This window comes from Manis javanica, chromosome X (assembly GCF_040802235.1).
Source record: "Manis javanica isolate MJ-LG chromosome X, MJ_LKY, whole genome shotgun sequence".
In the NCBI taxonomy this organism is placed as follows: Eukaryota; Metazoa; Chordata; class Mammalia; order Pholidota; family Manidae; genus Manis; species Manis javanica.
In genome coordinates this window covers 98,319,102-98,345,928 of record NC_133174.1, presented here as the reverse complement: position 1 = coordinate 98,345,928, position 26,827 = coordinate 98,319,102, and the positions used below count along the sequence as shown (strand labels likewise).

Below are 26,827 nucleotides of genomic sequence, written 5' to 3'. Positions count from 1 at the left end.
TTATGGTCATTTGGGCCTAAAGACCTGGACTACAATGATGGCAGTGGAATTGGAAAGAGGGGTAGGTATGGCATTACAAAGGAAGAATTGGTAAAACTTGTTGACAGAGAATAAAGGAGGAGGGCCAATGGAGAGGAAGTGTCAAAGACAATCCAGATTTTCAAGGCTATGACACTTAATAATTGGAAAAATTAAGAAAACCTTTTTGGAGAAATTTTGAGGCGAGATGTTGAGTTTGATTTTACACATGTTGAATTTGTAAGACTGGCAGGATCATTAAATGCAGATGTTGAGGAGGCAGTTGGAAATACAACAGTGAAGTTCAAAGGAGAGGTCAGAACTCGATACATAGAATCAGGAATCATTTATGCTTAGAAGACAGGTACAGCCGTGAGAATGAATGATGATTTGTTAGAGATAGAGACACCATAGACATGGAAGAGCAGTGGTGAAGGAAAGACGGAAAGAACAAATGAACAGCCTTTTGTGGAGAAACATTACAACATAGAGATTAAGCACTTGAGCTCTAGAGGTAGACTGCTGGGAAAATCCTGGCTCCCCCACTTACTAACTGTAAGATGTTGGGAAAGTTCCAACTCTGCTTCAGTTTCTTCTTCTATAAAATAAAAGTATTAATGGTAGCTATATTATAGAGCTTTAGGAGGATTAAGTGTGGTAATACATGTAAATCACTTAGAGCAGTACCTGTTATTTGGGGAGGGAGGCGGGTGGTGTATGAATCTGTTCTGTTTCCTATCTTTGAAACTCCTTGCTTTAAACCTTCACAGCATACCACAAAAAGACAAGTGCAGACAAGTACATGACCTCAATGAAGAGGAAGATAAAATTAGGCACAAAAGGCAAGTCGAGAGTTTTCTTACAGTGTTAGATCTAGGAATGTAACATAGGGCCCAAGACTTCTACATTGAGTGCTTATTGAATTCCATATTCAGTATATGACAATGTTTGTAGGAAATGATCCAGAGGGAACATATTATTCTGATATAGAATAATAAAGAGAGGAGTTAGTAGATATTGTAAAGCTTTTACATTTAGTGTTGTTGATTTTATTCTCTATACTTTTAAGTTGTTATACCAGACAAAATTACTGTAATGATGTTTAAATCCTGTTTCACAACGAATTTTGAATATTTCTATTAATCAGTAAAGTATAATTATTGACGATGATGATGATAGCTAATATTTTCTTTTCTTTTTGAAATGAACTTACAATAAAATTGCCTGTCTCTTTTTTTGGTGTACAATTCTGTGAATCATAAATCATGTAAATCACGTAGATTCATGTAACCAACACCACAATCAAGATAGAGAACAGCTCCATCACCCTAAACTACTTCATATGATCCATTGATAGTCACTCCCAACTCCACCCATAATCTCTGGCAATCACTGATCTGTTCTCCATCTTTGTAATTTTGTCTTTTAGGGAATGTCATATAAATGGAATCACACACTATGTAATCTTTTGAGAGTGGCTTCTTTCATGCAGTGTAATTCTTATGAGATTCATCCAAGTTGTTTTGTGTATCAATAGTTCATTCATTTTGCTGAGTAGCATTCCATTGTATGGATGTTCCAAAGTTTGTTTAGCTGTTCACCCATTGAAGTGCATTTGGTCTATTTGCAGGTTATGGTGATTATGAATAATACTGATATGAACATTCTTGTACAGGTTTTTGTGAACATAAATTTTTATTTCTCTAAGGTAAATATCTAGGAGTGGGATTACTGGGTCATATGGTAAGTGTTTGTTTAACTTTATAAGAAACTGCCAAATCAGTTTTCAGAGTGAGTGAACCATTTTACATTCCCACCAGCAATGTATGAGAGTTCCAGTTGCTCTACATCTTTGTCAGCATTTGGTATTGTTGGTATTTATTTCAGTTATTCTAATAGCTGTGAAGTGGTATCTCATTGTAGTTTTAGTTTGCATTTCTTTAATGGCTAATGATGTTGAACATCTTTTCATATGCTTATTTGCCATCCTTATATCCTGTCTGCTGAAATGTCAATTGAAATCTGCCATTTTTTTATTGGGTTGTTTATTTTCTTGCTGATGACTTTTGAGAGTTCTTTATATATTCTGAACACAATTCTCTGTTGGATAACTGATTTACAAATATTTCATCACAGTCTGTATCTTATCTCTTCATTATCTTAACAGTGTCTATTACAAAACAAACTTTTTTTAAAATTGTGATGAAATATACCTAACATAAAATTGACCATTTTAACCATTCTTTAAGTGTTCAGTTCCATGGCATTAAGTATATTTACATTGTTCAGTAACCATCATCACCATCCATCTCCAAAACTTTTTCATCTTCCCAAACTGAAACTATGCCCATTAAATATCAACTCCCCCTTTCCCTCTGCCCTCAGCCCCTGGAAACCACCATTCTACTTTCTCTATGAATTTGACTATTCTAGGTACCTCACATATATGTGAAATCATACAGTATTTGTCTTTTTGTGTCTGAATTATTTCACTTAGCATGATGTCCTCAAGGTTCATCAATATTATAGCATGTGTCAGAATTTCCTTCCTTTTTAAGGCTAAGTAATATTCTGTCATATGTATATATATTTTCTTTATCCATTCATCTGTCAATAGATACTTGTGTTTCTTCTACCTTTTGGCTATTGTGAATAATGCTGTGAGTCTGGATTTATAAGTATCTGTTTGAGTCCCTGCTTTCAGTTCTTTTGAGTGTGTACCCAGAAGTTCAATTGTGGGATCATGTGGTAATTCTATATTCCATAAAGTCTATACCATTTTACATTCTCACCAGCAGTGTACAAGGATTCCAGTTTCTCCATACCCTTGCCAAACTTAATTTCTTTTTTATACTAGTCATCCTAATGTGTGTGAAGTGGTGTATCATTGTGGTTTTGATTTGCATTTCCCTAATGACTAGTTGTGTTGAGCATCTTTTCATGTGTTTTTTGACTATTTGTATATCTTCTTTGGAGAAATGTTTTAAGTCCTTTACCCATTTTTTAAATAGGTTGTTTGTTCATTTGTTGTTGAGTTGTAGAAAGTTGTTCATATATTCTGGATATTGATCCTTTATCAGATATAAGATTTGCAAATATTTTCTCCCACTGCATGGGTTACCTTCTCACTCTGTTGATAGTGTCCTTTTCTACACAAAAGCTTTTATTTTTGATGAAGCCCATTTTGTCAGTTTTTTCTTTTGTTACCTGTGCTTTTGGTGTCATATCTGATAAATCATTACCAAATCTAATGTCAAAGCTTTTCTCTTATGTTATCTTCTGAGGATTTTATAGTTATAGCTCTTATGTTTAGGTCTTTGGTCCATTCGGAGTTAATTTTGTATATGGTAAAAGGTAAGAGTCCAACTCCATTTTTTGCATGTTGATATCCAGTTTTCCCAGTACTACTTGTTGAAAAGACTGTCCTTTCCCAAGTGAATGGTCTTAGCACCCTCTCTGAAAACCATTTGACCCATAAATGTGAAAGTCTACTTCGAGGCTCTCCATTCTGTTCTGTTGGTTTATATGTCTGTCTTTATGCCAGTGCTGCACTGTTTTAATTACTGTAGATTTATAGTAAGTTTTGAAATCAGAAAATATGAGACCTCCAACTTTGTTCTTCTTTTTCAAGATTGTTTTGCTATTTGGGGTCCCTTGAGATACCATATGAATTTTAGGATGGATTTTTCTCTTTCTGCAAAAAAAACTCAATGAATTTTTACAGGGATTGCATTGAATCTGTGGATCACATTGGGTAGTGTTGACATCTTAATGACATCAGATCTTCAATCCATGAACAGAGAATGTCTTTGCATTTATTTGTGTACTTAATTTCCTTCAGCAACATTCTGTAGTTTCATTGTACAAGATTTTGCCTCAGAGCAAATGTTTTAAATTTTGATACAATTCAGTTTATCAATCTTTTCTTTCATAGATCATGCTGTTTTTCATGTCTAAGAAATCTCTGTCTAAAAGCAGATTATGAAAAATATTTTTTCCTTTGTTTTCTTCTAACAGTTTTATAGTTATATATTTTACATTTAGATCTATGATCCATTTTGACTTGATGTTTATATAAGGTGTGAGGATTAGGTTAAGGTTCACTCTTTTGCCTATGAATGTCCAGTTGTTCCAGCACTGGTTTTTGAAAACAGTATTCATTTTCCATTTGCTTGTCCGCATTTTTGTCAGAAATCAATTGGTTATATATTTATGTTAATAATTAACATCATAATTAGCAGTGAAGGATTGAAATCTTTTTCTCAATGTCAGGAATAAGACAAGGATGTCCACTCTCACTACTTCCATTCACAGTGGAATGAAATTAGAAATCAACAATAGGATATCTAGGAAATTTACAAATATACAGAAATTAAACAACACTCTGCTGAATGAATAGCCAATGGATCAAAAAAATCACAAGGGACATTAGAAAATGCTTTGAGATGAATGTAAACAAAACTTAACATACTTTAAAACTTATGGAATGCAGTAAAAAGCAGTGCTTAGGGGGATAGTTTAGCTATAAGTACCCTTATTAATAAAGAAGAAAGATCTCAAATTAATATTCAAAGCTTCTGTGTTAAGAAACTATAAAAATTTGTCCAAACCCATAGGATGTACATTACCAAGAGAGAACCATAATGTACACTATAGACTTTGGGAAATTATGATGTGTCAATGGAAATTCATCAGTTGTAACAAATGTACCATTTGGGGTATGTTATTAATAGGGGAGGCTATGCATGAGTTGTATGTGGGGAATCTCTGTATCTTCCCCTCAGTTTTGCTGTGAACTTACAACTGCCCTGAAAAAATAAAGTCTTAATAAAAAAAAGAAACTACAAAAGAAGAGAAAACTAAACCTACATCAAGCTGTATGAAAGACATAATAAAGAATAGAGCAAAAATAAATGAAATATAGAAAATCAACAAAGTAAAAGTTGGCTCTTTGGAAAGGTCAACAAAATTCATAGTTCTTTAGCTAGACTTACCAAGGAAAATAGAAGACTCAAATTTCTTGTATTCTTCTTTCTCGATTCTTTTGCATGGAATGTCTTTTTCCATCCTTTTACTTTCAACCTTTTTTTAAATTTTAATCTGAACTATGTCTCTTGTACACAGCAAATAGATGTTTTCTTTTTTTATATATATTCTTCCAATTGAGTAGTGTTAGTTCATTTATATTTAATGTATTCAATTGGAATCTGTTGATAAGGTAGGCTTTACATCTGCATTTTGCTATTTATTTTCTGTGTGCCTTGTATCTTTTTTGTTCCTCTATTACTCCATTTATTCCTTCATGTTAAATAGGTTTTTCTAGTATATCATTTTAATTGTTGCCTTTTTACTTTTCTCTCGAGTTATTCTCTTATAGTTGCCCTTGGGATTATAATTAGCAGTTTTTAACTAGCTTATATTATTACCAACTTAATTTCAGTAATATTCAAAACCTTTGTTTCTCTTTAGCTCTGTTCTCTGCTTCCTCTGTTCTACTATTGTCATAAAAATTATCTTTACAGTTTTTAAGCTTATCAACACAGTTTTATAAGTATTTTGTTATGCAGATATCTTTTATCTTTTAAGTCAGATAAGAAAAAGAAACAAGTACATTTATACTGTCTTTTATGTTTACTGATATAGTCACCTTTACTACGGCTCTTTCTTTGTGTGGAGTTGATTTACTGTATAGTGGCTTTATTTCAGCTTGAAGGACTCCCCATAGCTTTTCTTTTTTTTTTTTTATTTTATTGAAGGGAAGTTGACACACAGTATTACATTAGTTTCAGGTGTACAACACAGTGATTTAACATTTATATACATGATAATTCTAGGTACCAGCTATCACCATACCAAGTTGTTACAATATTTTGACTATATTCCTTATGCTATACATTACATCCCGGTTACTTATTTATTTTACAATTGGAAGTGTGTACTTTTTTTGTGTGTGTGTGAGAGCATCTCTCATATTTATTGATCAAATGGTTGTTAACCACAATAAAATTCTGTATAGGGGGGTCAATGCTCAATGCACAATCATTAATCCACCCCAAGCCTAATTTTCGTCAGTCTCCAATCTTCTGAAGCATAACGAACAATTTCTTACATGGAGAACAAATTCTTACATAGTGAATAAGTTACATGGTGAACATTACAAGGGCAGTCATCACAGAGGCTTTTGGTTTTGATCATGCATTATGAACTATAAACAGTTCAAATATGAATATTCATTTGATTTTTATACTTGATTTATATGTGGATACCACATTTCTCTCTGTATTATTATTATTTTTAATAAAATGCTGAAGTGGTAGGTAGATACAAGATAAAGGTAGAAAACATAGTTTAGTGTTGTAAGAGAGCAAATGTAGATGATCAGGTGTGTGCCTGTAGACTATGTGTTAATCCAAGCTAGACAAGGGCAATAAAACATCCACGTATGCAAAAGATTTCTCTCAGAACGGGGGGGAGGGGGTTCTAAGCCTCACCTCTGTTGATCCCCATTTTCTCACCTGATGGCCCCCCTGCGACTGTGCCTGTCTTAGGTTGTTCCTCCCTTGAGGAATCTTACCCGTCTCTGGCTAACCAGTCATCTTCCGGGGCCATACAGGGAAATGTTAAGTTGGTAAGTGAGAGAGAAGCCTTATTGTTTGAAAAGGTTAGCTTTTTACTTCTTTGCATATTTTTTGCCCTGTGGCTTCTATGCCCAGCATTTGTCTTGAGGTGTGTTTACCACTTGGAAGAATTATGATACTCGGTAAATTCGATATGAGGCACGAATTCTACTTAAGGCTTATAATTAGGAAGGAAGAAGAAAAGCTATAGAAGTAGCAGGTGAAAGAAAACCTGGGAAGATTGATTATTTCTTTGACATACCTTCTTGTAGAGTAACTTCAGCATGTATAGGTTTTAAACTACTAATTAAATTGCACACACACATTAACATAATAGGAGTACAGTTACGTAACCAAAGCATACCTGTAATTACCAGCCATCTCCAGTGAAACCAAGAAAACCAGTTAGGCACCTTAGGCATTTGTGAAAACTTATCTATAATATGGCGAATATTGTCCAACTGAACTTGAACAGTCTGAGAGAAATCAGACAAATTAAAACAACCCATTCCTGGGGACTGTTCACATCCCATATGTTCTTTTAACAGTAGATAGTCTGTAGTTGTCAGATTTTGGAGCGCTACAATTTGTACTTCTCCTAATTCTTGGTTGAGTTCCAACAGTTTAGATCCAGTCAAATTTGTTGTTTTACTTGTATGCACAGGCCAGCTTAGATATCTCCTTCTTCATTCCCATGGCAAGTCCAGGAACTGGTGGGATGAGTGCATCTACACCTGTAGCAGTGCATGGATCTTTGTTGGGGTTTTTTGATGGTCATCTGGCATGAGTCTTCCCGAGAGTGCTGATGTTGGAAGTTCTTTTTCATATTGTATCTTAGTTCATTTTCAGGGTAGCCAAATTAGGCTTTGATCGCCTGTATAAACACAAACAGACCCTATGCCTACACTTTTATATGCCCTTTATATCATTGTGTAGAACTCATTGGAGGTCACCACACAGGAACTGCTTTTTTTTTTCATCATTAATCTACACTTACATGACAAATATTTTGTTTACTAGGCTCTCCCCTATACCAGGTCCCCCCTATATACCCCTTCACAGTCACTGTCCATCAGAGTAGCAAAATGTAGAATCACTACTTGTCTTCTCTGTGTTGTACAGCCCTCCCCTTTCTCCCATCCCCCCATGCATGCTAATCTTAATACCCCCCTTTTTCTCCCCCTCCCTTATCCCTCCCTACCCACCCATCCTCCCCAGTCCCTTTCCCTTTGGTACCTGTTAGTCCATTCTTGAGTTCTGTGATTCTGCTTCTATTTTGTTCCTTCAGTTTTTCCTTTGTTCTTATACTCCACAGATGAGTGAAATCATTTGGTATTTCTTTTCTCCGCTTGGCTTGTTTCACTGAGCATAATACCCTCCAGCTCCATCCATGTTGCTGCAAATGGTAGGATTTGCCCTTTTCTTATGGCTGAGTAGTATTCCATTGTGTATATGTACCACATTTTCTTTATCCATTCATCTATCGATGGACATTTAGGTTGCTTCCAATTCTTGGCTATTGTAAATAGTGCTGCGATAAACATAGGGGTGCATTGGTCTTTCTCATACTTGATTGCTGCATTCTTAGGGTAAATTCCTAGGAGTGCAATTCCTGGGTCAAATGGTAAGTCTATTTTGAGCATTTTGATGTACCTCCATACTGCTTTCCACAATGGTTGAACTAATTTACATTCCCATCAGCAGTGTAGGAGGGTTCCCCTTTCTCCACAACCTTGCCAACATTTGTTTTTGTTTGTGTTTTCGATAATGGCGATCCTTGCTGGTGTGAGGTGATATCTCATTGTCATTTTAATTTGCATTTCTCTGATAATTAGCGATGTGGAGCATCTTTTCATGTGTCTGTTGGCCATCTGTATTTCTTTTTTGGAGAACCATCTGTTCAGTTCCTCTGCCCATTTTTTAATTGGGTTATTTGTTTCTTCTTTGTTGAGGCATGTGAGCTCTTTATATATTCTGGACGTCAAGCCTTTATCAGATGGGTCATTTTCAAATATATTCTCCCATACTGTAGGGTTCCTTTTTGTTCTATTGATGGTGTCTTTTGCTGTACAGAAGCTTTTCAGCTTAATATAGTCTCACTTGTTCATTTTTGCTGTTGTTTTCCTTGCCCGGGAGATATGTTCAAGAAGAGGTCACTCATGTTTATGTCTAAGAGGTTTTTGCCTATGTTTTTTTCCAAGAGTTTAATGGTTTCATGACTTACATTCAGGTCTTTGATCCATTTTGAGTTTACTTTTGTATGTGGGGTTAGACAGTGGTCCAGTTTCATTCTCCTACATGTAGCTGTCCAGTTTTGCCAGCACCATCTGTTGAAGAGACTGTCATTTCGCCATTGTATGTCCATGGCTCCTTTATCAAATATTAATTGACCATATATATCTGGGTTAATGTCTGGATTCTCTAGTCTGTTCCATTGGTCTGTGGTTCTGTTCTTGTGCCAGTACCAAATTGTCTTGATTACTATGGCTTTATAGTAGAGCTTGAAGTTGGGGAGTGAGATCCCCCCTACTTTATTCTTCTTTCTCAGGATTGCTTTGGCTATTCGGGGTCTTTGGTGTTTCCATATGAATTTTTGAATTATTTGTTCCAGTTCATTGAAGAATGTTCCTGGTAGTTTCATAGGGATTGCATCAAATCTGTATATTGCTTTGGGCAGGATGGCCATTTTGACGATATTAATTCTTCCTATCCACGAGCATGGGATGCGTTTCCATCTGTTAGTGGTCCCTTTAATTTCTCTTAAGAGTGACTTGTAGTTTTCCGAGTATAAGTCTTTCACTTCTTTGGTTAGGTTTATTCCTAGGTATTTTATTCTTTTTGATGCAATTGTGAATGGAGTTGTTTTCCTGATTTCTCTTTCTGTTGGTTCATTGTTAGTGTTTAGGAAGGCCACAGATTTCTGTGTGTTGATTTTGTATCCTGCAACTTTGCTGTATTCCGATATCAGTTCTAGTAGTTTTGGGGTGGAGTCTTTAGGGTTTTTTATGTACAGTATCATATCATCTGCAAATAGTGACAGTTTAACTTCTTCTTTACCAATCTGGATTCCTTGTATTTTTTTGTTTTGTCTGATTGCCGTGGCTAGGACCTCCAGTACTATGTTAAATAACAGTGGGGAGAGTGGGCATCCCTGTCTTGTTCCCAATCTCAGAGGGAAAGCTTTCAGCTTCTCGCTGTTCAGTATAATGTTGGCTGTGGGTTTTTCATAGATGGCCTTTATTATGTTGAGGTACTTGCCCTCTATTCCCATTTTGCTGAGAGTTTTTATCATGAATGGATGTTGAACTTTGTCAAGTACTTTTTCAGCATCTATGGAGATGATCATGTGGTTTTTTTCTTTCTTTTTGTTGATGTGGTGGATGATGTTGATGGACTTTCGAATGTTGTGCCATCCCTGCATCCCTGGGATGAATCCCACTTGGTCATGGTGTACGATTCTTTTGATGTATTTTTGAATTCGGTGTGCTACTATTTTGTTGAGTATTTTTGCATCTACGTTCATCAGGGATATTGGTCTGTAGTTTTCTTTTTTGGTGGGGTCTTTGCCTGGGTTTGGTATTAGGGTGATGTTAGCTTCATAGAATGAGTTTGGGAGTATCCCCTCCTCTTCTATTTTTTGAAAAACTTTAAGGAGAATGGGTATTATGTCTTCCCTGTATGTCTGATAAAATTCTGAGGTAAATCCATCTGGCCCGGGGGTTTTGTTCTTTGGTAGTTTTTTGATTACCGCTTCAATTTCGTTGCTGGTAATTGGTCTGTTTAGATTTTCTGTTTCTTTCTGGGTCAGTCTTGGAAGGTTGTATTTTTCTAGGAAGTTGTCCATTTCTCCTAGGTTTCCCAGCTTGTTAGCATATAGGTTTTCATAGTATTCTCTAATAATTCTTTGTATTTCTGTGGGGTCCATCATGATTTTTCCTTTCTCGTTTCTGATACTGTTGATTTGTGTTGACTCTCTTTTCCTCTTAATAAGTCTGTCTAGAGGCTTGTCTATTTTGTTTATTTTCTCGAAGAACCAGCTCTTGGTTTCATTTGTTTTTGCTATTGTTTTATTCTTCTCAATTTTATTTATTTCTTCTCTGATCTTTATTATGTCTCTCCTTCTGCTGACCTTAGGCCTCATTTGTTCTTCTTTTTCCAATTTCCATAATTGTGACATTAGACCTTTCATTTGGGATTGTTCTTCCTTTTTTAAATATGGTTGGATTGCTATATACTTTCCTCTTAAGACTGCTTTTGCTGTGTCCCACAGAAGTTGGGGCTTAGTGTTGTTGTTGTCGTTTGTTTCCATATATTGCTGGATCTCCATTTTGATTTGGTCACTGATCCATTGATTATTTAAGAGCGTGTTGTTAAGCCTCCATGTGTTTGTGAGCCTTTTTGCTTTCTTTGTACAGTTTATTTCTAGTTTTATGCCTTTGTGGTCTGAAAAATTGGTTGGTAGGATTTCAATCTTTTGGAATTTACTGAGGCTCTTTTTGTGGCCTAGTATGTGGTCTATTCTGGAGAATGTTCCATGTGCACTTGAGAAGAATGTGTATCCTGTTGCTTTTGGATGTAGAGTTCTGTAGATGTCTATTAGGTCCATCTGTTCTAGTGTGTTGTTCAGTGCCTCTGTGTCCTTACTTATTTTCTGTCTGGTGGATCTGTCCTTTGGAGTGAGTGGTGTGTTGAAGTCTCCTAGAATGAATGCATTGCATTCTATTTCCTCCTTTAGTTCTGTTAATATTTGTTTCAGGTTTGTTGGTGCTCCTCTATTGGGTGCATATATACTTATAATGGTTATATCCTCTTGTTGGACTGAGCCCTTTATCATTATGTAATGTCCTTCTTTATCTTTTGTTACTTTCTTTATTTTGAAGTCTGCCTTGTCTGATACCAGAATTGCAACACCTGCTTTCTTCTGTCTGTTGTTTGCCTGAAATATCTTTTTCCATCCCTTGACTTTAAGTCTGTGCATGTCTTTGGGTTTGAGGTGAGTCTTTTGTGAGCAGCATATGGATGGGTCTTGCTTTTTTATCCATTCTATTACTCTGTGTCTTTTGATTGGTGCATTCAGTCCGTTTACATTTAGGGTGATTATTGAAAGGTATGTCCTTTTTGCCATTGCAGGCTTTAAGTTTGTGGTTACCAAAGGTTCAGGGTTCACTTCTTTACTATCTTACTGTCTAACTTAACTCGCTTGTTGAGCAGTCTGGTGATTCTTTATTTCTCTCCCTTCTTATTCCTCCTCCTCCCTTCTTCATATGTTGGGTGTTCTGTTCTGTGCTCTTTTTAGGAGTGCTCCCATCTAGAGCAGTCCCTGTAAGATGCCCTGAAGAGGTGGTTTGTGGAAGGCACATTCCCTCAACTTTTGCTTGTCTGGGAATTGTTTAATCCCTCCTTCATATTTAAATGATATTCGTGCTGGATACAGTAGTCTTGGTTCGAGGCCTTTCTGTTTCATTGCATTAAGTATATCATGCCATTCTCTTCTGGCCTATAGGGTTTCTGTTGAGAAGTCTGATGATAGCCTGATGGGTTTTCCTTTGTAGGTAACCTTTTTTTTCTCTCTGGCTGCCTTTAATACTTTGTCCTTGTCTTTGATCTTTGCCATTTTAATTATTATGTTTCTTGGTGTTGCCCTCCTTGGATCCCTTGTCATGGGATTTCTGTGTACCTCTGTGGTCTGAGAGGCCATTTCTTCCCCTAGTTTGGGGAAGGTTTCGGCAATTATTTCTTCAAAGACACTTTCTATCCCTTTTTCTCTCTCTTCTTCTGGTATTCCTATAATGCGTATATTGTTCCTTTTCGATTGGTCACTCAGCTCTCTTAGAATTCTTTCATTCCTGGAGATCCTTTTATCTCTCTCTGCATCAGCTTCTCTGCGTTCCTGTTCTCTGTTTTCTAGACCATTAATGGTCTCTTGCATTTCTTCCATTCTGTTTTGAAGTCCTTCCAGAGCTTGTTTTATTTCTGTATTCTCCTTCCTTAGTTCTTGCATATTTCTCTGCAAGTCCATCAGCATGGTTATGACTTTTGTTTTGAATTCTTTTTCAGGAAGACTGGCTAAATCTATCTCCCCAGGTTCCTTCTCAGGGGAAGATGTAGCAGGTGCCGAAGCTGTCTGGGTTAGTCTTGTCTGGATCATATTTTTTTGCCTTTTCATGTTGACAGGTGCTATTGACTGTCAGCTGGGAGGGCCAAACTTTTCACTTGCTACTGGCCTTTCTTTACTGGGACCACTGCGACCCCTAGTGGCTTGTGTTGGGTAATTGCATGTAGGCTGGGTCTTTGTGTCTTGCCCAGCCGAAGTGTAGGAATTTTCCTTTCTGCCTTTCTGTGGGCGTGTTTTGCCTTAGGCTGTTTCTCTGCTTTAGCAGCACCGGGAGGGGTAATGGACTGGGGGGGGGGCTGTTTGGCTGTTTTCCTCCGTGAGGGGTCTCAGAGCTGTTGCCCAGGGGGTTAGTGCGCCCAGTTTTCCCTGTAATTTCCAGCCACTGGGCTGTGACCTGTGTTGTTTACGTCTAGCTGTTAAATCCCTGTCTCTTTAAGACTTTCAAAGAGCACTGGCTTTTCTTTGTCACAGGGGCATCAGCTTCGGCACCCACTCAGAGGACTTGCTGCCCTATTTCCCTAGTTTCCAGCCCTCCACGCATGCACTGTGTCTGCGCTCTGGTGCGGGTGGCTGGGGCTGGGTGTTTAGCAGTCCTGGGCTCCCTCTCCCTCCCTCTGGGAGCTGGGGGGAGGTGTGCTGGGGTCCCGCCGGCCGGGGCTTGTATCTTACCCCTTTCACCAGGCGCTGGGCTCTCGCATGTGTTGATGTAATCAGGCTGTTGTCCTGTGTCTTCTGGTCTCTCTTTTAGGATTAGTTGTATTTGTTGTATTTTCAAAAATATATATGTTTTTGGGAGGAGATTCCCACTGTCCTACTCACACCGCCATGTTGGCTCCGCCCTCCCATCCCCATAGCTTTTCTTATAGGGCAAGTTTTCTACTTATGAATTCTTTCAGTCAATGTTTATCTTGGAATGTATTAATTTCTTCTTTAGTTTTAAAGTATAATTTTTTGCCAGACATGGAATATTTGTTGGCAATATTCTTCTTTCAGCACATTGTGTGTGCTATCTCACTGCTTTCTGGCACCTGTGGTTTCTGTTAAGAAGTCAGCTATTAATCTTACTTAAGACTCCTTATTCATGATGAGTCTCTTCTCTCTTGCTGCATTCAAGATTCATTCTTCATCTTTTGCTTTTGACATCTTGGCTACATTTCTATGTGTCTCTTTGGACAGTTTGAGTTTGTCCTACTTGGAGTCTATGGAGGTTCTATGATGTGTAGACTCATGTTTCATCCATTTGGGGAAGTTTTCAGCCATTAATTCTTCAAATATTCTTTTTCCCCCTCTTCCTATTCTGAGAATTCCATTAGGCATGTGTTGGTATGCTTCATGGTCTACAACAGGTCTCTGTGGCTTTGTTATTTTCTTCTTCATTCTTTCTTACTTCTGCTCCTCAGCCTGAATAATCTTCCTTAGAGAAGGTAGTCAACATATCTTCAGATTTGCTGATTCCTTTCTTCTGTTAGCTCAGCTCTTCTCTCAAGTCCTTCTAACATATTTTTCATTTCAGTTATTGTACTTTTCAACTCCAGAATTTCTGTTTGGTTCTTTATTACAATTTCTATCTCTATTTTTATTCCCTATTTGGTAAGACATTCTGAAACATTTTTTAGTTCTTTATACATGATTTCCTTTAATTGTTGAAAGAACTTATAATAACTGATTTAAAGTTTTGCCTGAGAAGCCCAATGTACTTCCTAAGGAGAGTTTCTGTCAACTTTTTCTTTAATGTCTCTTTTAGTCAGCTCAAGCTGCTATAACAAAGTACCATAGACTAAGTGAAAAAACCGAGATGTATTCCTCACCGTTCTAGAGGCTGAAAGTCTGACATCAGAGTTCCAGCATGATCAGGTTCTGTTGAGAGCCCTCTTATCAGTTGCAGATTGCTGACTTCTTGTTGGATCCTTACATGGCAGAGAGCAGAGAGAAGCAAGGTTTCTTGTGACTCTTATAAGGGCACCAATCCCATTCATGAAGGTTCCACTCTCATGACCTCATCTCATCATAATTATCTCCTAAAAGTCTCACCACCTATTGTCATCACATTAGATGTAGAATTTCAACATGAATTTGGCAGGGGGACACAAATGCTCATCCCAAAACAGTCTTGTAATTTTTTGTTGAAAATTAGACATTTAAAATTATATAGTGTGACAACTCTGAAAATCAATCCCACCTGCCCCACTCAGGGTTTTTCGTTGTTGCTATTTGTTTGTTTGGTGACTTTCATGGACTAATTCTGTAAATATTGAATTCTTTGTCATGTGCAGCCACCGAAGTCTTTGTTAAGTTAGCATAGTGGTCTACTAATGGAGAGTGTTTTCTTTAAATACCTTGGACCAAAAAGTCTGCCAGCCTTTGCAGAGGGTGTCTGTGTGTGTGTGTCTGTGTGTGTGTTTGCTCACATACACATGCTCAGGATGGCAATTTACAACTCTGCCTTAGACTTTATTTCCTGCTTGTGCAGAGCTCCAAGGTCAGCCAGAAGTGAGAGGTTAGTGACTTCTCAGGCCCTAACTTTCCTGGGCATACGCATAGCCCAGCACATGTTTGTTACCTTCTAAAGTCCCAGAAATATGTCTGAACTTTCGAAGACCCTTATGGACATCTCACTCCCGATTTGTCTTTCTTTTTTTTTATTGCGATAAGAATACTTAACAAATATCTAAGTGTACAATACAGTATTTTTAATTATAGGCATAATATTATACCACAGCTCCCTGGAACTTAGTCATCTTGCATAACTGAAATTTTATGACCATTGAATCATAACTCTACAGTTTTCCCTTCCCCCAGGCCCTGGCAACCACCATTATATTCTCTGCTTCTATGTGTTTGATTATTTTCTATACCTCATATAAATTGTATCATGCAGTATTTATCCTTTTGTGACTGGCTGATTTTGTTTAGCATAGTGTCCTCAGGGTTCCTCTATGTTGTCACATGGCAGAGTTTCCTTATTCTTAAAGACTGATTTTAATTTTAAAGACATTTTAATGTATATTCCATTATACATTATATGATATTTTCTTTATTTACCCATTAATGGACATTTAGGTTGTTTCCACATCTTCACTATCATGAACAGTGCTGCAATACATATCTGAGTGCAGATATTTCTTGGAGAACCTGATTTCAGTTCTTTTGAATGAATACCCAGAACTAGGATTGCTTTATCATATGAAACTTCTATTTTTAGTCTTTTGCAGAACTTCCATACTGTTTTTTGTAGTGGTTACATCACTTTACATTCCCACCAAAAGTGTATAAGGATTCGAATTTTTCCAGATCCTCACCAACACTTGTTGTCTTTTGTGGGGTTTTTTTGTTTTTTCATTAAGGTATCATTGATATACAATCTTATGCTCAGGTTTCACATGAGCAACACTGTAGTTACTACATTCCCCCCTATTATCAGGTCTCCATCACATACCCCATTACAGTCACTATCCATCAGCATAGTAAGATGCTATAGAATCACTACCTGTCTTCTCTGTGCTATACTGCCTTCCCTGTGCCTCCACTACATTATGTGTGCGAATCATAGTGCCCCTTTTTCCCCCTTATCCCTCCCTTCCCACCCACACTCTGCAGTCCCTTTCCCTTTGGTAACTGTTAGTCCATTCTTGGGTTCTGTGAGTCTTCTGGTTTTTTTTTTTTGTATCATTAATCTACAATTACAGAAAGAACATTATGTTTACTAGGTTCCCCCTTCACCAAGTCCCCCCGACATACCCCTTCACAGTCACTGTCCATCTGTGTAGTAAGATGCTGTAAAATCACTACTTGTCTTCTCTGTGTTGCACAGCCCTCCCTGTGCCCCCCACACACTATACATGCTAATCGTAATGCCCTCTTTCTTTTTCCCTGCCCTTACCCTCCCTTCCCACCCATTCTCCCCAGTCCCTTTCCCCTTGGTAACTATTACTCCATTCTTGGGTTCTGTGATTCTGCTGCTGTTTTGTTCCTTCAGTTTTCCTTTGTTCTTATACTCCACATATGAGTGAAATCATTTGGTACTTGTCCTTCTCCACCTGGCTTATTTCACTGAGCGTAATACCCTCTAGCTCCATCCATGTTGTTGCGAATGGTAGGATCTGTTTTTTTTCTTATGGCTGCGTAATATTCCATTGTGTATATGTACCACATCTTCTTTATCCATTCATCTACTGATGGACATTTAGGTTGCTTCCATTTTGGCTATTGTAAATAGTGCAGCGATAAACATAGGGGTGCATCTGTCTTTTTCAAACTGCAGTGCTGCATTCTTAGGGTAAATTCCCAGAAGTGGAATTCCTGGGTCAAATGGTATTTCTATTTTGAGCATTCTGAGGAACCTCCATACTGCCTTCCACAATGGTTGAACTAATTTACATTCCCACCAGCAGTGTAGGAGGGCTCCTCTTTTGCCATATTCTCACCAGCATTTGTTGTTGTTCCTCTTTTGGATGTTGGCCATCCTAACTGGTGTGAGGTGATGTCTCATTGTGGTTTTAATTTGCATTTCTCTCATGATTAGCAATGAGGAGCATCTTTTCATGTGTCTGTTGGCCATCTGAATTTCTTCTTTGGAGAAGTGTCTGTTCAGTTCCTCTGCTCATTTTTTAATTGCATTATTTGCTTTTTGGGTGTTGAGGTATGTGAGCTCTTTATATATTTTGGATGTTAACCCCTTATTGGATATGTCACTTACAAATATATTCTCCCACACAGTAGGATGCCTTTTTGTTCTACTGATGGTGTCCTTTGCTGTACAGAAGCTTTTTAGTTTGATGTAGTCCCACTTGTTAATTATTGCTTTTGTTCCTCTTGTTACTTTATGGTTTCATGACTGACATTCAGGTCTTTGATCCACTTCGAGTTTATGTTTGTATATGGAGTTAGACAGTAATCCAGTTTCATTCTCTTACATGTAGCTGTCTAGTTTTGCCAACACCAGTTGTTGAAGAGGCTGTCATTTCCCCATTGTTTGTCCATTGGGTCTTGATTTTTTGATAATAGTCATTCTGTCATTCTAATAGGTGTGAGATGATATCTCATTGTGGTTTTGGTTTGCATTTTCCTGATGATTAATGATACTGAGCAACTTTTCATATACTTGTTAGTCATTTGTATATCTTCTTTGAAGAAATGTTTAGTCAAATACTTTGCCCATTTTTTGATCAGGTTTTGTTTTTATGCCATTGAGTTGTAGGAGTTACCTATATGTTTTGAGTATTAACCTCTTGTTAGTTATACTGTTTACAAATATTTTCTCCAATTCTGTAGGGTCCCTTTTCACTCTGTTGTCTCTTTTGCTGTGCAGATGCTCTTTAGTTTGATGTAGTCGCACATACCTATTTGTCCTTTTCTTATCTATGCTTTTGGAGTTATATCCAAGAACTCACTCCAATAACAATATCAGGAGGCATTTCCTCTGTTTTCTTCTAGAAGTTTTAGAGTTTCAGGTCTTATTTTGAAGTCTTTAATCCATTTTTAATTAATTTTTGTGAATGATGTAAGATAAGGATCCCATTTCTATTGCATGTAGCTTTCCAGCTTCCCAACACCATTTGTTGAAGGCACTATCCTTTCTAGTTTGTATATTCCTGGCACTCTTGTTGAAGATCATTTGACCATGAATGTGTAGTTTTTTTTCTGGGCTCCATTCTGTTCCATGTCTGTCTATAAGCCTGTACCATACTGTTTAAATTGCTATAGCTTTGTAACATATTTTGAAATCAGGAAGTGCGATGCTCATTCTATGTTCCCTTTTAAGATATTTTAGTCAGCCTTTTGTTAGCTCCAACTGGTAATGCCATCACATGCAGCTGCACTGCTAAATAGTCCCTGCTGATTGGTTTAAACAAATGCCCTAATAATGGACTATTTCCACAGAGGGAGATATGAATCAAGTCAAAGACAAGCCCTCAGAGTGTAGCTTTTCACTGAGGTGCTAGACAAGTCAAACAGTGACAGTTCTCTGAGGATGGGGCTTTTGGGGAGCTCAACTAGGCTGCTGTTTTTTTTACACCTACCATAGCTGCAGGACTGTTGGTTTTCAAGGCTACTGCAAAGCTAGAGAGAGAAACATAGGGTTACAAAAAGTTGAAATGTAACAAGTCTTGCTATTTTTACTGAGACACAGCTGTTTTTCTTGAATAAATATTCCTCATGCTGTCAGAAGCTATAACTTAATTTCCAGACTTACCAGAAGTTTGATTTTGATAATTTTTGCTAGTATTCTTTTGATTCTATGGGTGAGCAGGTTTTCAGGGGTCCTTACTCCAATATTCCAGAATCACTGTCCCTTCATTTATTTTTTATTTTATTTTATTTTTTTATTTTGACATCATTAATCTACAATTACATGAGAAACATTATGTTTACTAGACTCCCCCCATCACCAAGTCCCCCCATATACCCCATTACAGTCACTGTCGATCAGTGTAGTAAGATGCTACTTACAATGACTACTAGTCTTCTCTGTGTTGTACAGCCCTCCCTGTGCTCCCCCCCCACATTATGTGTGCTAATTGTAATGCCCCTTTTTCCCCCTTATCCCTCCCTTCCCACCCACCCTCCCCAGTACCTTTCCCTTTGGTAACTGTTAGTCCATTCTTGGGTTCTGTGAGTCTGCTGCTGTTTTATTCCTTCACTTTTTTCCTTTGTTCTTATACTCCACAGATGAGTGAAATCATTTGATACTTGTCTTTTTCCACCTGGCTTATTTCACTGAGCATAATACCCTCTAGCTCTATCCATGTTGTTGCAAATGTTAGGATTTGTTTCCTTCTTATGGCTGAATAATATTCCATTGTGTATATGTACCACATCTTCTTTATCCATTCATCGACTGATGGACACTTAGGTTGCTTTCATTTCTTGGCTATTGTAAATATGCTGCAATAAACACAGGGGTGCATATGTCTTTTTCAAACTGGGCTCCTGCATTCTTAGGGTAAATTCCTACGACTGGAATTCCTGGATCAAATTCTATTTCTATTTTGAGTTTTTTGAGGAACCTCCATACTGCTTTCCACAGTGGTTGAATAATTTGCATTCCCACCAGCAGTGTAGGAGTGTTCCCCTTTCTCCACAACATCGCCAACATTTGTTGTTGTTTGTCTTTTGGATAGTGGCGATCCTTACTGGTGTGAGGTGATATGTCATTGTGGTTTTAATTTGCATTTCTCTGATGACTAGAAATGTGGAGCATCTTTTCATGTGTCTGTTGTCCATCTGAATTTCTTCTTTGGAGAACTGTCTGTTCAGCTCCTCTGCCCATTTTTTAATTGGATTATTTGCTTTTTGTTTGTTGAGGTGCATAAGCTCTTTATATATTTGGATGTCAACCCTTTATCTGATCTGTCATTTATGAATATATTCTTCCATACTGTAGGATGCCTTTTTGTTCTATTGATGGTGTCCTTTGTTGTACAGAAGCTTTTCAGCTTGATATAGTCCCACTTGCTCATTTTTGCTTTTGTTTGCCTTGCCCAGGGAGATATGTTAATAAAGAAGTCACTCATGTTTATGTCCAAGAGATTTTTGCCTATGTTTTTTTCTAAGAGTTTTATGGTTTCATGACTTACATTCAGGTCTTTGATCCATTCGGAGTTTACTTTTGTGTATGGGGTTAGACAGTGATCCAGTTCATTCTCTTGCATGTAGCTGTCCAGTTTTGCCAGCACCATCTGTTGAAGAGGCTGTCATTTCCCCACTTTATGTCCATGGCTCCTTTATTGTATATTAATTGGCCATATATGTTTTGGTTAATATCTGAACTCTCTATTCTGTTTCACTGGTCTGTGCATCTGTTCTTGTGCCAGTACCAAATTGTCTTGATTACTGTGGCCTTGTAGTAGAGTTTGAAGTTGGGAAGCGAGTTCTCCCCCCACTTTATTCTTCCTTCTCAGGGCTGCTTTGGCTATTCAGGGTCATTTATGGTTCCATATAAATCTTAAAACTATTTATTCCAGTTCGTTGAAGAATGCTGTTGGTATTTGGATAGGGATTGCATTGAATCTGTAGATTGCTTTAGGCAGGATAGCCATTTTGGCAATATTAATTCTTCCTAGCCAAGAGCATGGGATGAGTTTCCATTTTTTAGTGTCCTTTTTAATTTCTCTTAAGAGTGTCTTATAGTTTTCAGGGTATAGGTCTTTTACTTCCTTGGTTAGGTTTATTCTTAGGTGTTTTATTCTTTTTGATGCAATTGTTAATGAAATTGTTTTCCTGATTTCTCTTTCTGCTAGTTCATCGTTAGGGTATAGGAAAGCAACAGATTTCTGTGTATTAATTTTGTATCCTGCAACTTTGCTGAATTCAAATATTAGTTCTAGTAGTTTTGGAGTGGAATCTTTAGGGTTTTTTTTGTACAATATCATGTCATCTGCAAATAGTGGCACTTTGACTTCTTCTTTACGAATCTGGATGCCTTGTATTTCTTTGTTTTGTCTGATTGCCATGGCTAGGACCTCCAGTACTATGTGGAATAACAGGGGGGAGAGTGGGCATCCCTGTCTTGTTCCAGTCTTAGAGGAAAAGCTTTCAGCTTCACGCTGTTAAGTATGATGTTGGACGTGGGTTTGTCATATATGGCCTTTATTATGTTGAGGTACTTGCCCTCTATACCCATTTTTGTTGAGAGTTTTTATCATGAATGGATGTTGAATTTTGTCAAATGCTTTTTCAGCATCTATGGAGATGATCATGTGGTTTTTGTCCTTCTTTTTGTTGATGTGGTGGATGATGTTGATGGATTTTCGAATGTCGTACTATCCTTGCATCCCTGAGTTGAATCCCACTTGATCATGGTATATGATCCTCTTGATGTATTTTTGAATTCGGTTTGCTAATATTTTGTTGAGTATTTTTGCATCTACATTCATCAGGGATATTGGTCTGTAATTTTCTTTTTTTGTGGGGTCTTTGCCTGGTTTTCGTATTAGAGTGATGCTGGCTTCATAGAATGAGTTTGGAAGTATCCCATCCTCTTCTAATTTTTGGAAAACTTTAAGGAGAATGGGTATTATGTCTTCTCTATATGTCTGATAAAATTCAGCAGTGAATCCATCCGGACCAGGAGTTTTGTTCTTGGGTAGTTTTTGATTACCAATTCAATTTCTTTACTGGTAAATCATCTGCTTAGGTTTCCTGATTCTACCTTGGTCAGTCTTGGAAGGTTGTATTTTTCTAGGAAGTTGTCCATTTCTTCTAGGTTTTCCAGCTTCTTAGCATATAGATTTTCATAGTATTCTCTAGTAATTCTTTGTATCTCTGTGGGGTCTGTCGTGATGTTTCTTTCCTCATTTCTGATTCTCTTTACGTGTGTAGATTCTCTTTTTCTCTTAATAAGTCTGGCTAAGGGTTTATCTATTTTGTTTATTTTCTCAAAGAACTAGCTCTTGGTTTCATTGATTTTTATCTATTGTTTTATTCTCCTCAATTTTACTTACTTATTTTCGGTCTTTATTATGTCCCTCCTTCTGCAGACTTTGGGCCTCATTTGTTCTTCTTTTTCCAGTTTCAATAATTGTGACTTCAGACTATTCATTTGGGATTGTTCTTCCTTCTTAAAATAGGCCTGGACTGCTATATACTTTCCGCTTAGAACTACCTTTGCTGCGTTGCACAGAAGTTGTGGCTTTGTGCTGTTGTTGTCATTTGTCTCCATATATTGCTAGATCTCTGTTTTAATTTGGTCATTGATCCACTGATTATTTAGGAGCATGTTGTTAAACCTCCATGTGTTTGTGAGCCTTTCTGTTTCTTTGTACAATTTATTTCTAGTTTTATACCTTTGTGGTCTGAAAAGTTGGTAGGTAGGATTTCAATCTTTTGGAATTTACTGAGGTTCTTTTTGTGGCCTAGTATGTGGTCTATTCTGGAAAATGTTCCATGTGTACTTGAGAAGAATGTGTATCCTTCTGCTTTTGGGTGTAGTGTTCTGTAGAAGTCTGTTAGGTCCATCTGTTCTACTGTGTTGTTTAGTGCCTGTTTGTCCTTACTTATTTTCTGTGTGGTTGATTTTCTGTCTGGTTGATCAGTCCTTTGGAGTGAGTGGTGTGTTGAAGTCTCCTAGAACGAATGCATTGCATTCTATTTCCTCCTTTAATTCTGTTAATATTTGTTTCACATATGTCAGTACTCCTGTGTTGGGTACATATATATTTGGAATGGTTATATCCTCTTGTTGGACTGCCCTCTTTATCATTCTGTAATGACCTTTTTTATCTCTTGTACTTTCTTTGTTTTGAAGTCTATTTTGTCTGATACAAGTACTGCAATACCTGCTTTTTTCTCCCTATTGTTTGCATGAAATATCTTTCCATCCCTTGAATTTTACTCTGTGTATGTCTTTGGGTTTAAGGTGAGTCTCTTGTAAGCAGCATATAGATGGGTCTTGCTTTTTTGTCCATTGTATTACTCTGTGTGTTTTGATTGGTGCATTCAATCCATTTACATTCAGGGTGATTATCGATAGATATGTACTTATTGCCATTGCAGGCTTTAGATTTGTGGTTACCAAAGGTTCAAGGGTAGCTTCTTTACTATCTGACTGTCTAACTTAACTCGCTTATTAAGCTATTATAAACACAGTATGATGATTCTTTATTTCTCTCCCTTCTTATTCTTCCTCCTGCATTCTTTATATGTTAGGTGTTTTATTCTGTACTCTTATGTGTTTCCTTTGACTGCTTTTGTGAATAGTTGATTTTGTTTTTTGAGTTTAGTTAGTATTTGGTTGGTCTCCATTCTTTGCTGTGATTTTATTTTCTCTGTTGACATCTATTTAGCCTTAGGAGTGCTTCAATCTAGAGCAGTCCCTTTAAAATATCCTGTAGAGGTGGTTTGTGGGCAGCAAATTCCCTCAACTTTTGCTTGTCTGGGAATTGTTTAATCCCTCCTTCATATTTAAATGATAATCATGCTGGATACAGTATTCTTGGCTCAAGGTCCTTCTGTTACATTGCATTAAATATATCATGCCATTCTCTTCTGGCCTGTAAGATTTCTGTTGAGAAGTCTGATGATAGCCTGATGGGTTTTCCTTTGTAGGTGATCATTTTTCTCTCTCTGGCTGCCTTTAATACTCTGTCTTTGTCTTTGGTCTTTACCATTTTAATTATTATATGTCTTGGTGTTGTCCTCCTTGGGTCCCTTGTGTTGGGAGATCTGTGGGCTTCCATGATCTGAGAGACTATTTCCTCCCCCAGTTTGAGGAAGTTCTCAGCAATTATTTCTTCAAAGATACCTTCTATCCCTTTTTCTCTCTTCTTCTGGTACCCCTCTAATGCAAATATTGTATTTGGATTGGTGACACATTTCTATTAATATTCTTTCATTCCTGGAGATCCTTTTGTCTCTCTCTCCCTCAGCTTCCCTGTATTCATGTTCTCTGATTTCTATTCCATTAACGGTCTCTTGTACCTCATCCAGTCTGCTCTTAAGTCATTCCAGAGATTGTTTTTTTTTTTTTTTTTTTTTTTTTGAGAGGGCATCTCTCATATTTATTGATCAAATGGTTGTTAACAACAATAAAATTCAGTATAGGGGGGTCAATGCTCAATGTACAATCATTAATCCATCTCAAGCCTAATTCTCATCAGTCTCCAATCTTCTGAAGCATAACGAACAAGTTCTTACATGGTGAACGAATTCTTACAGAGTGAATAAATTCTTACATGGTGAACAGTACAAGGGCATTCATCACAGAAACTTTCGGTTTTGATCATGCATTATGACCTATAAACAATCAGGTCAAATATGAATATTCGTTTGATTTTTGTACTTGATTTATATGTTGATCCCACATTTCTCCTATTATTATTATTATTTTTATTTTTAATAAAATGCTGAAGTGGTAGGTAGATGCAAGATAAAGGTAGAAAACATAGTTTAGTGCTGTAAGAAGGCAAATGTAGATGATCAGATGATCAGGTGTGTGCCTATGGACCAAGTATTAATCCAGGCTAGACAAGGGCAGCAAGACATCCACGGATGCAGAAGATTTCTCTCAAAGCAGGGTGGGTGAGGTTCTGAGCCTCACCTCTGTTGATCCCCAAATTCTCACCTGATGGCCCCCCTGCGACTGTGCCTGTCTTAGGTTGTTCCTCCCTTGAGGAATCTTACCCGTCTCTGGCTAACCAGTCATCTTCCGGGGCCATACAGGGAAATGTAAAGTTGGTAAGTGAGAGAGAAGCCATATTGTTTGCAAAGGTTAGCTTTTTACTTCTTTGCAGATTTATGCCCTGTGGCTTCTATGCCCAGCACTTGTCTCGAGGTATCTTTACCACCTGGAGGAATTATGATACTCGGTAAATTCGATATGAGGCACGAATTCTATTTAAGGTTTGTAATTAGGAAGGAAGAAGAAAAGCTATAGATGTAGCATATGAAGGAAACTTGGGAGGATTGATTATTTCTTTGACATATCTTCTTGTATAGTACCTTAAGTATGTATAGGTTTTAAACAACTAACTAATTTGCACACACATATTAACATAATAGGAATACGGTGACATAAACAAAGCAAATCTATAATTACCAGCCATCTCCAGTGAAGCCAAGAAAACCATTTAGGCACCCTAGGCATTTGTGAAAATTTATCTATGATATGATGGATATTTTCCAACTGTACTTGAACCATCAGACAAATTAAAGCAGCCCATTTCTGGGATCTGTTCACATCCCATATGTTCTTTTAACCATAGATAGTCTATAGTCATGAGATTTTGGGGTGCTACAACTTGCACCCCTCCCAACTCCTGGTTGAGTTCCAACAGTACAGATCCAGTCAAATTCGTTGTCTCACTGTATGCACATGCCAGCCTAGACATCTCCCTCCTCCTTCTTATGGCAAGTCCAGGAGACGGTGGGCTGGATGCAGCCACAACCGCAGCATCGTCCGGATCCCTGTGGAGGCTTTTTGATGATCATCCCCTGGCACGAGTCCTCCGGAGAGTGCTGATGCCGGAAGCTCCTCCTCATATCGTATCTTAGTTCATTTTCTGGGTATCCAAGCTAGGCCTTGATCTTCTGCGTAGAAACAAACAGACCCTTTGCCCACACTTTGACATGCCCTCTATACCACTGTGCAGAACTCATTGGAGGTCAGCACACAGTAACTGCTTTTTTTTTTTTTTTTTTAATTAAGAGAAAGGAATATTATCAGAAAAGAGTACCTCCATAGCTGATCATCTGACACCCTTTAAGTGATCAACATTAAGGATATTTAAAGCATGCGTTGATCTTTGATTTACCAATAGTTTTATCCTGTTAAGGAGTAATCCCCCTTTTCTTTCTTTCTTTCTTTTTTTTTTTTTTTAATTTTTAATCTACACTTACCTGAAGAATACTATGTTTACTATGCTCTCCCCTATATCAGGTCCCCCCTAACAACCACATTACGGTTACTGTCCATCAGCTTAGCAAAATGTGGTAGAGTCACTACTTGTCCTCTCTGTGTTGTGCAGCCCACCCTCCCTTTTCTCCCTCCCCCCCATGCATGCTAATCTTAATACCCCCCTTCTTCTTCCCCCCCCTTATCCCTCCCTGCCCACCCATCCTCCCCAGTTCCTTTCCCTTTGGTACCTGTTAGTCCATTTTTGGGTTCTGTAATTCTGCTGCTGTTTTGTTCCTTCAGTTTTTCCTTTGTTCCTATACTCCTCAGATGAGTGAAATCATTTGGTATTTCTCTTTCTCCTCTTGGCTTATTTCACTGAGCATAATACTCTCCAGCTCCATCCATGTTGCTGCAAATGGTTGGATTTTTCCACTTCTTATGGCTGAGTAGTATTCCATTGTGTATATGTACCACATCTTCTTTATCCATTCATCTACAGATGGACATTTAGGTTGCTTCCAATTCTTGGCTATTGTAAATAGTGCTGCGATAAACATAGGAGTGCATCTGTCTTTCTCAAACTTGATTGCTGCGTTCTTAGGGTAAATTCCTAGGAGTGGAATTCCTGGGTCAAATGGTAGGTCTGTTTTGAGCATTTTGATGCACCTCCATACTGCTTTCCACAATGGTTGAACTAATTTACATTCCCACCAGCAGTGTAGGAGGGTTCCCCTTTCTCCACAG

General features: G+C 37.6%; 1 protein-coding gene across 6 annotated transcripts in view; it reads left to right on the top strand.

Moving 5' to 3' along the window:
* RBM41 (RNA binding motif protein 41) overlaps positions 1-26,827 on the top strand; it is a 96,826-nt gene that overhangs the window by 5,626 nt on the left and 64,373 nt on the right. For 4 of the 6 annotated variants that reach the window (XR_012127591.1, XM_073228149.1, XM_036991400.2 and 1 more), the window contains one exon: positions 789-860. The exons of the other annotated variants lie outside the window; for them this stretch is intronic. Coding sequence is in view for 3 of the 4 variants with exons in the window: in XM_073228149.1 (XP_073084250.1) it covers positions 789-860 (72 nt within the window). In the remaining variant the exon portion in view is untranslated. The remainder of the gene's footprint in view (positions 1-788; positions 861-26,827) is intronic. 6 annotated transcript variants of the gene reach the window in all.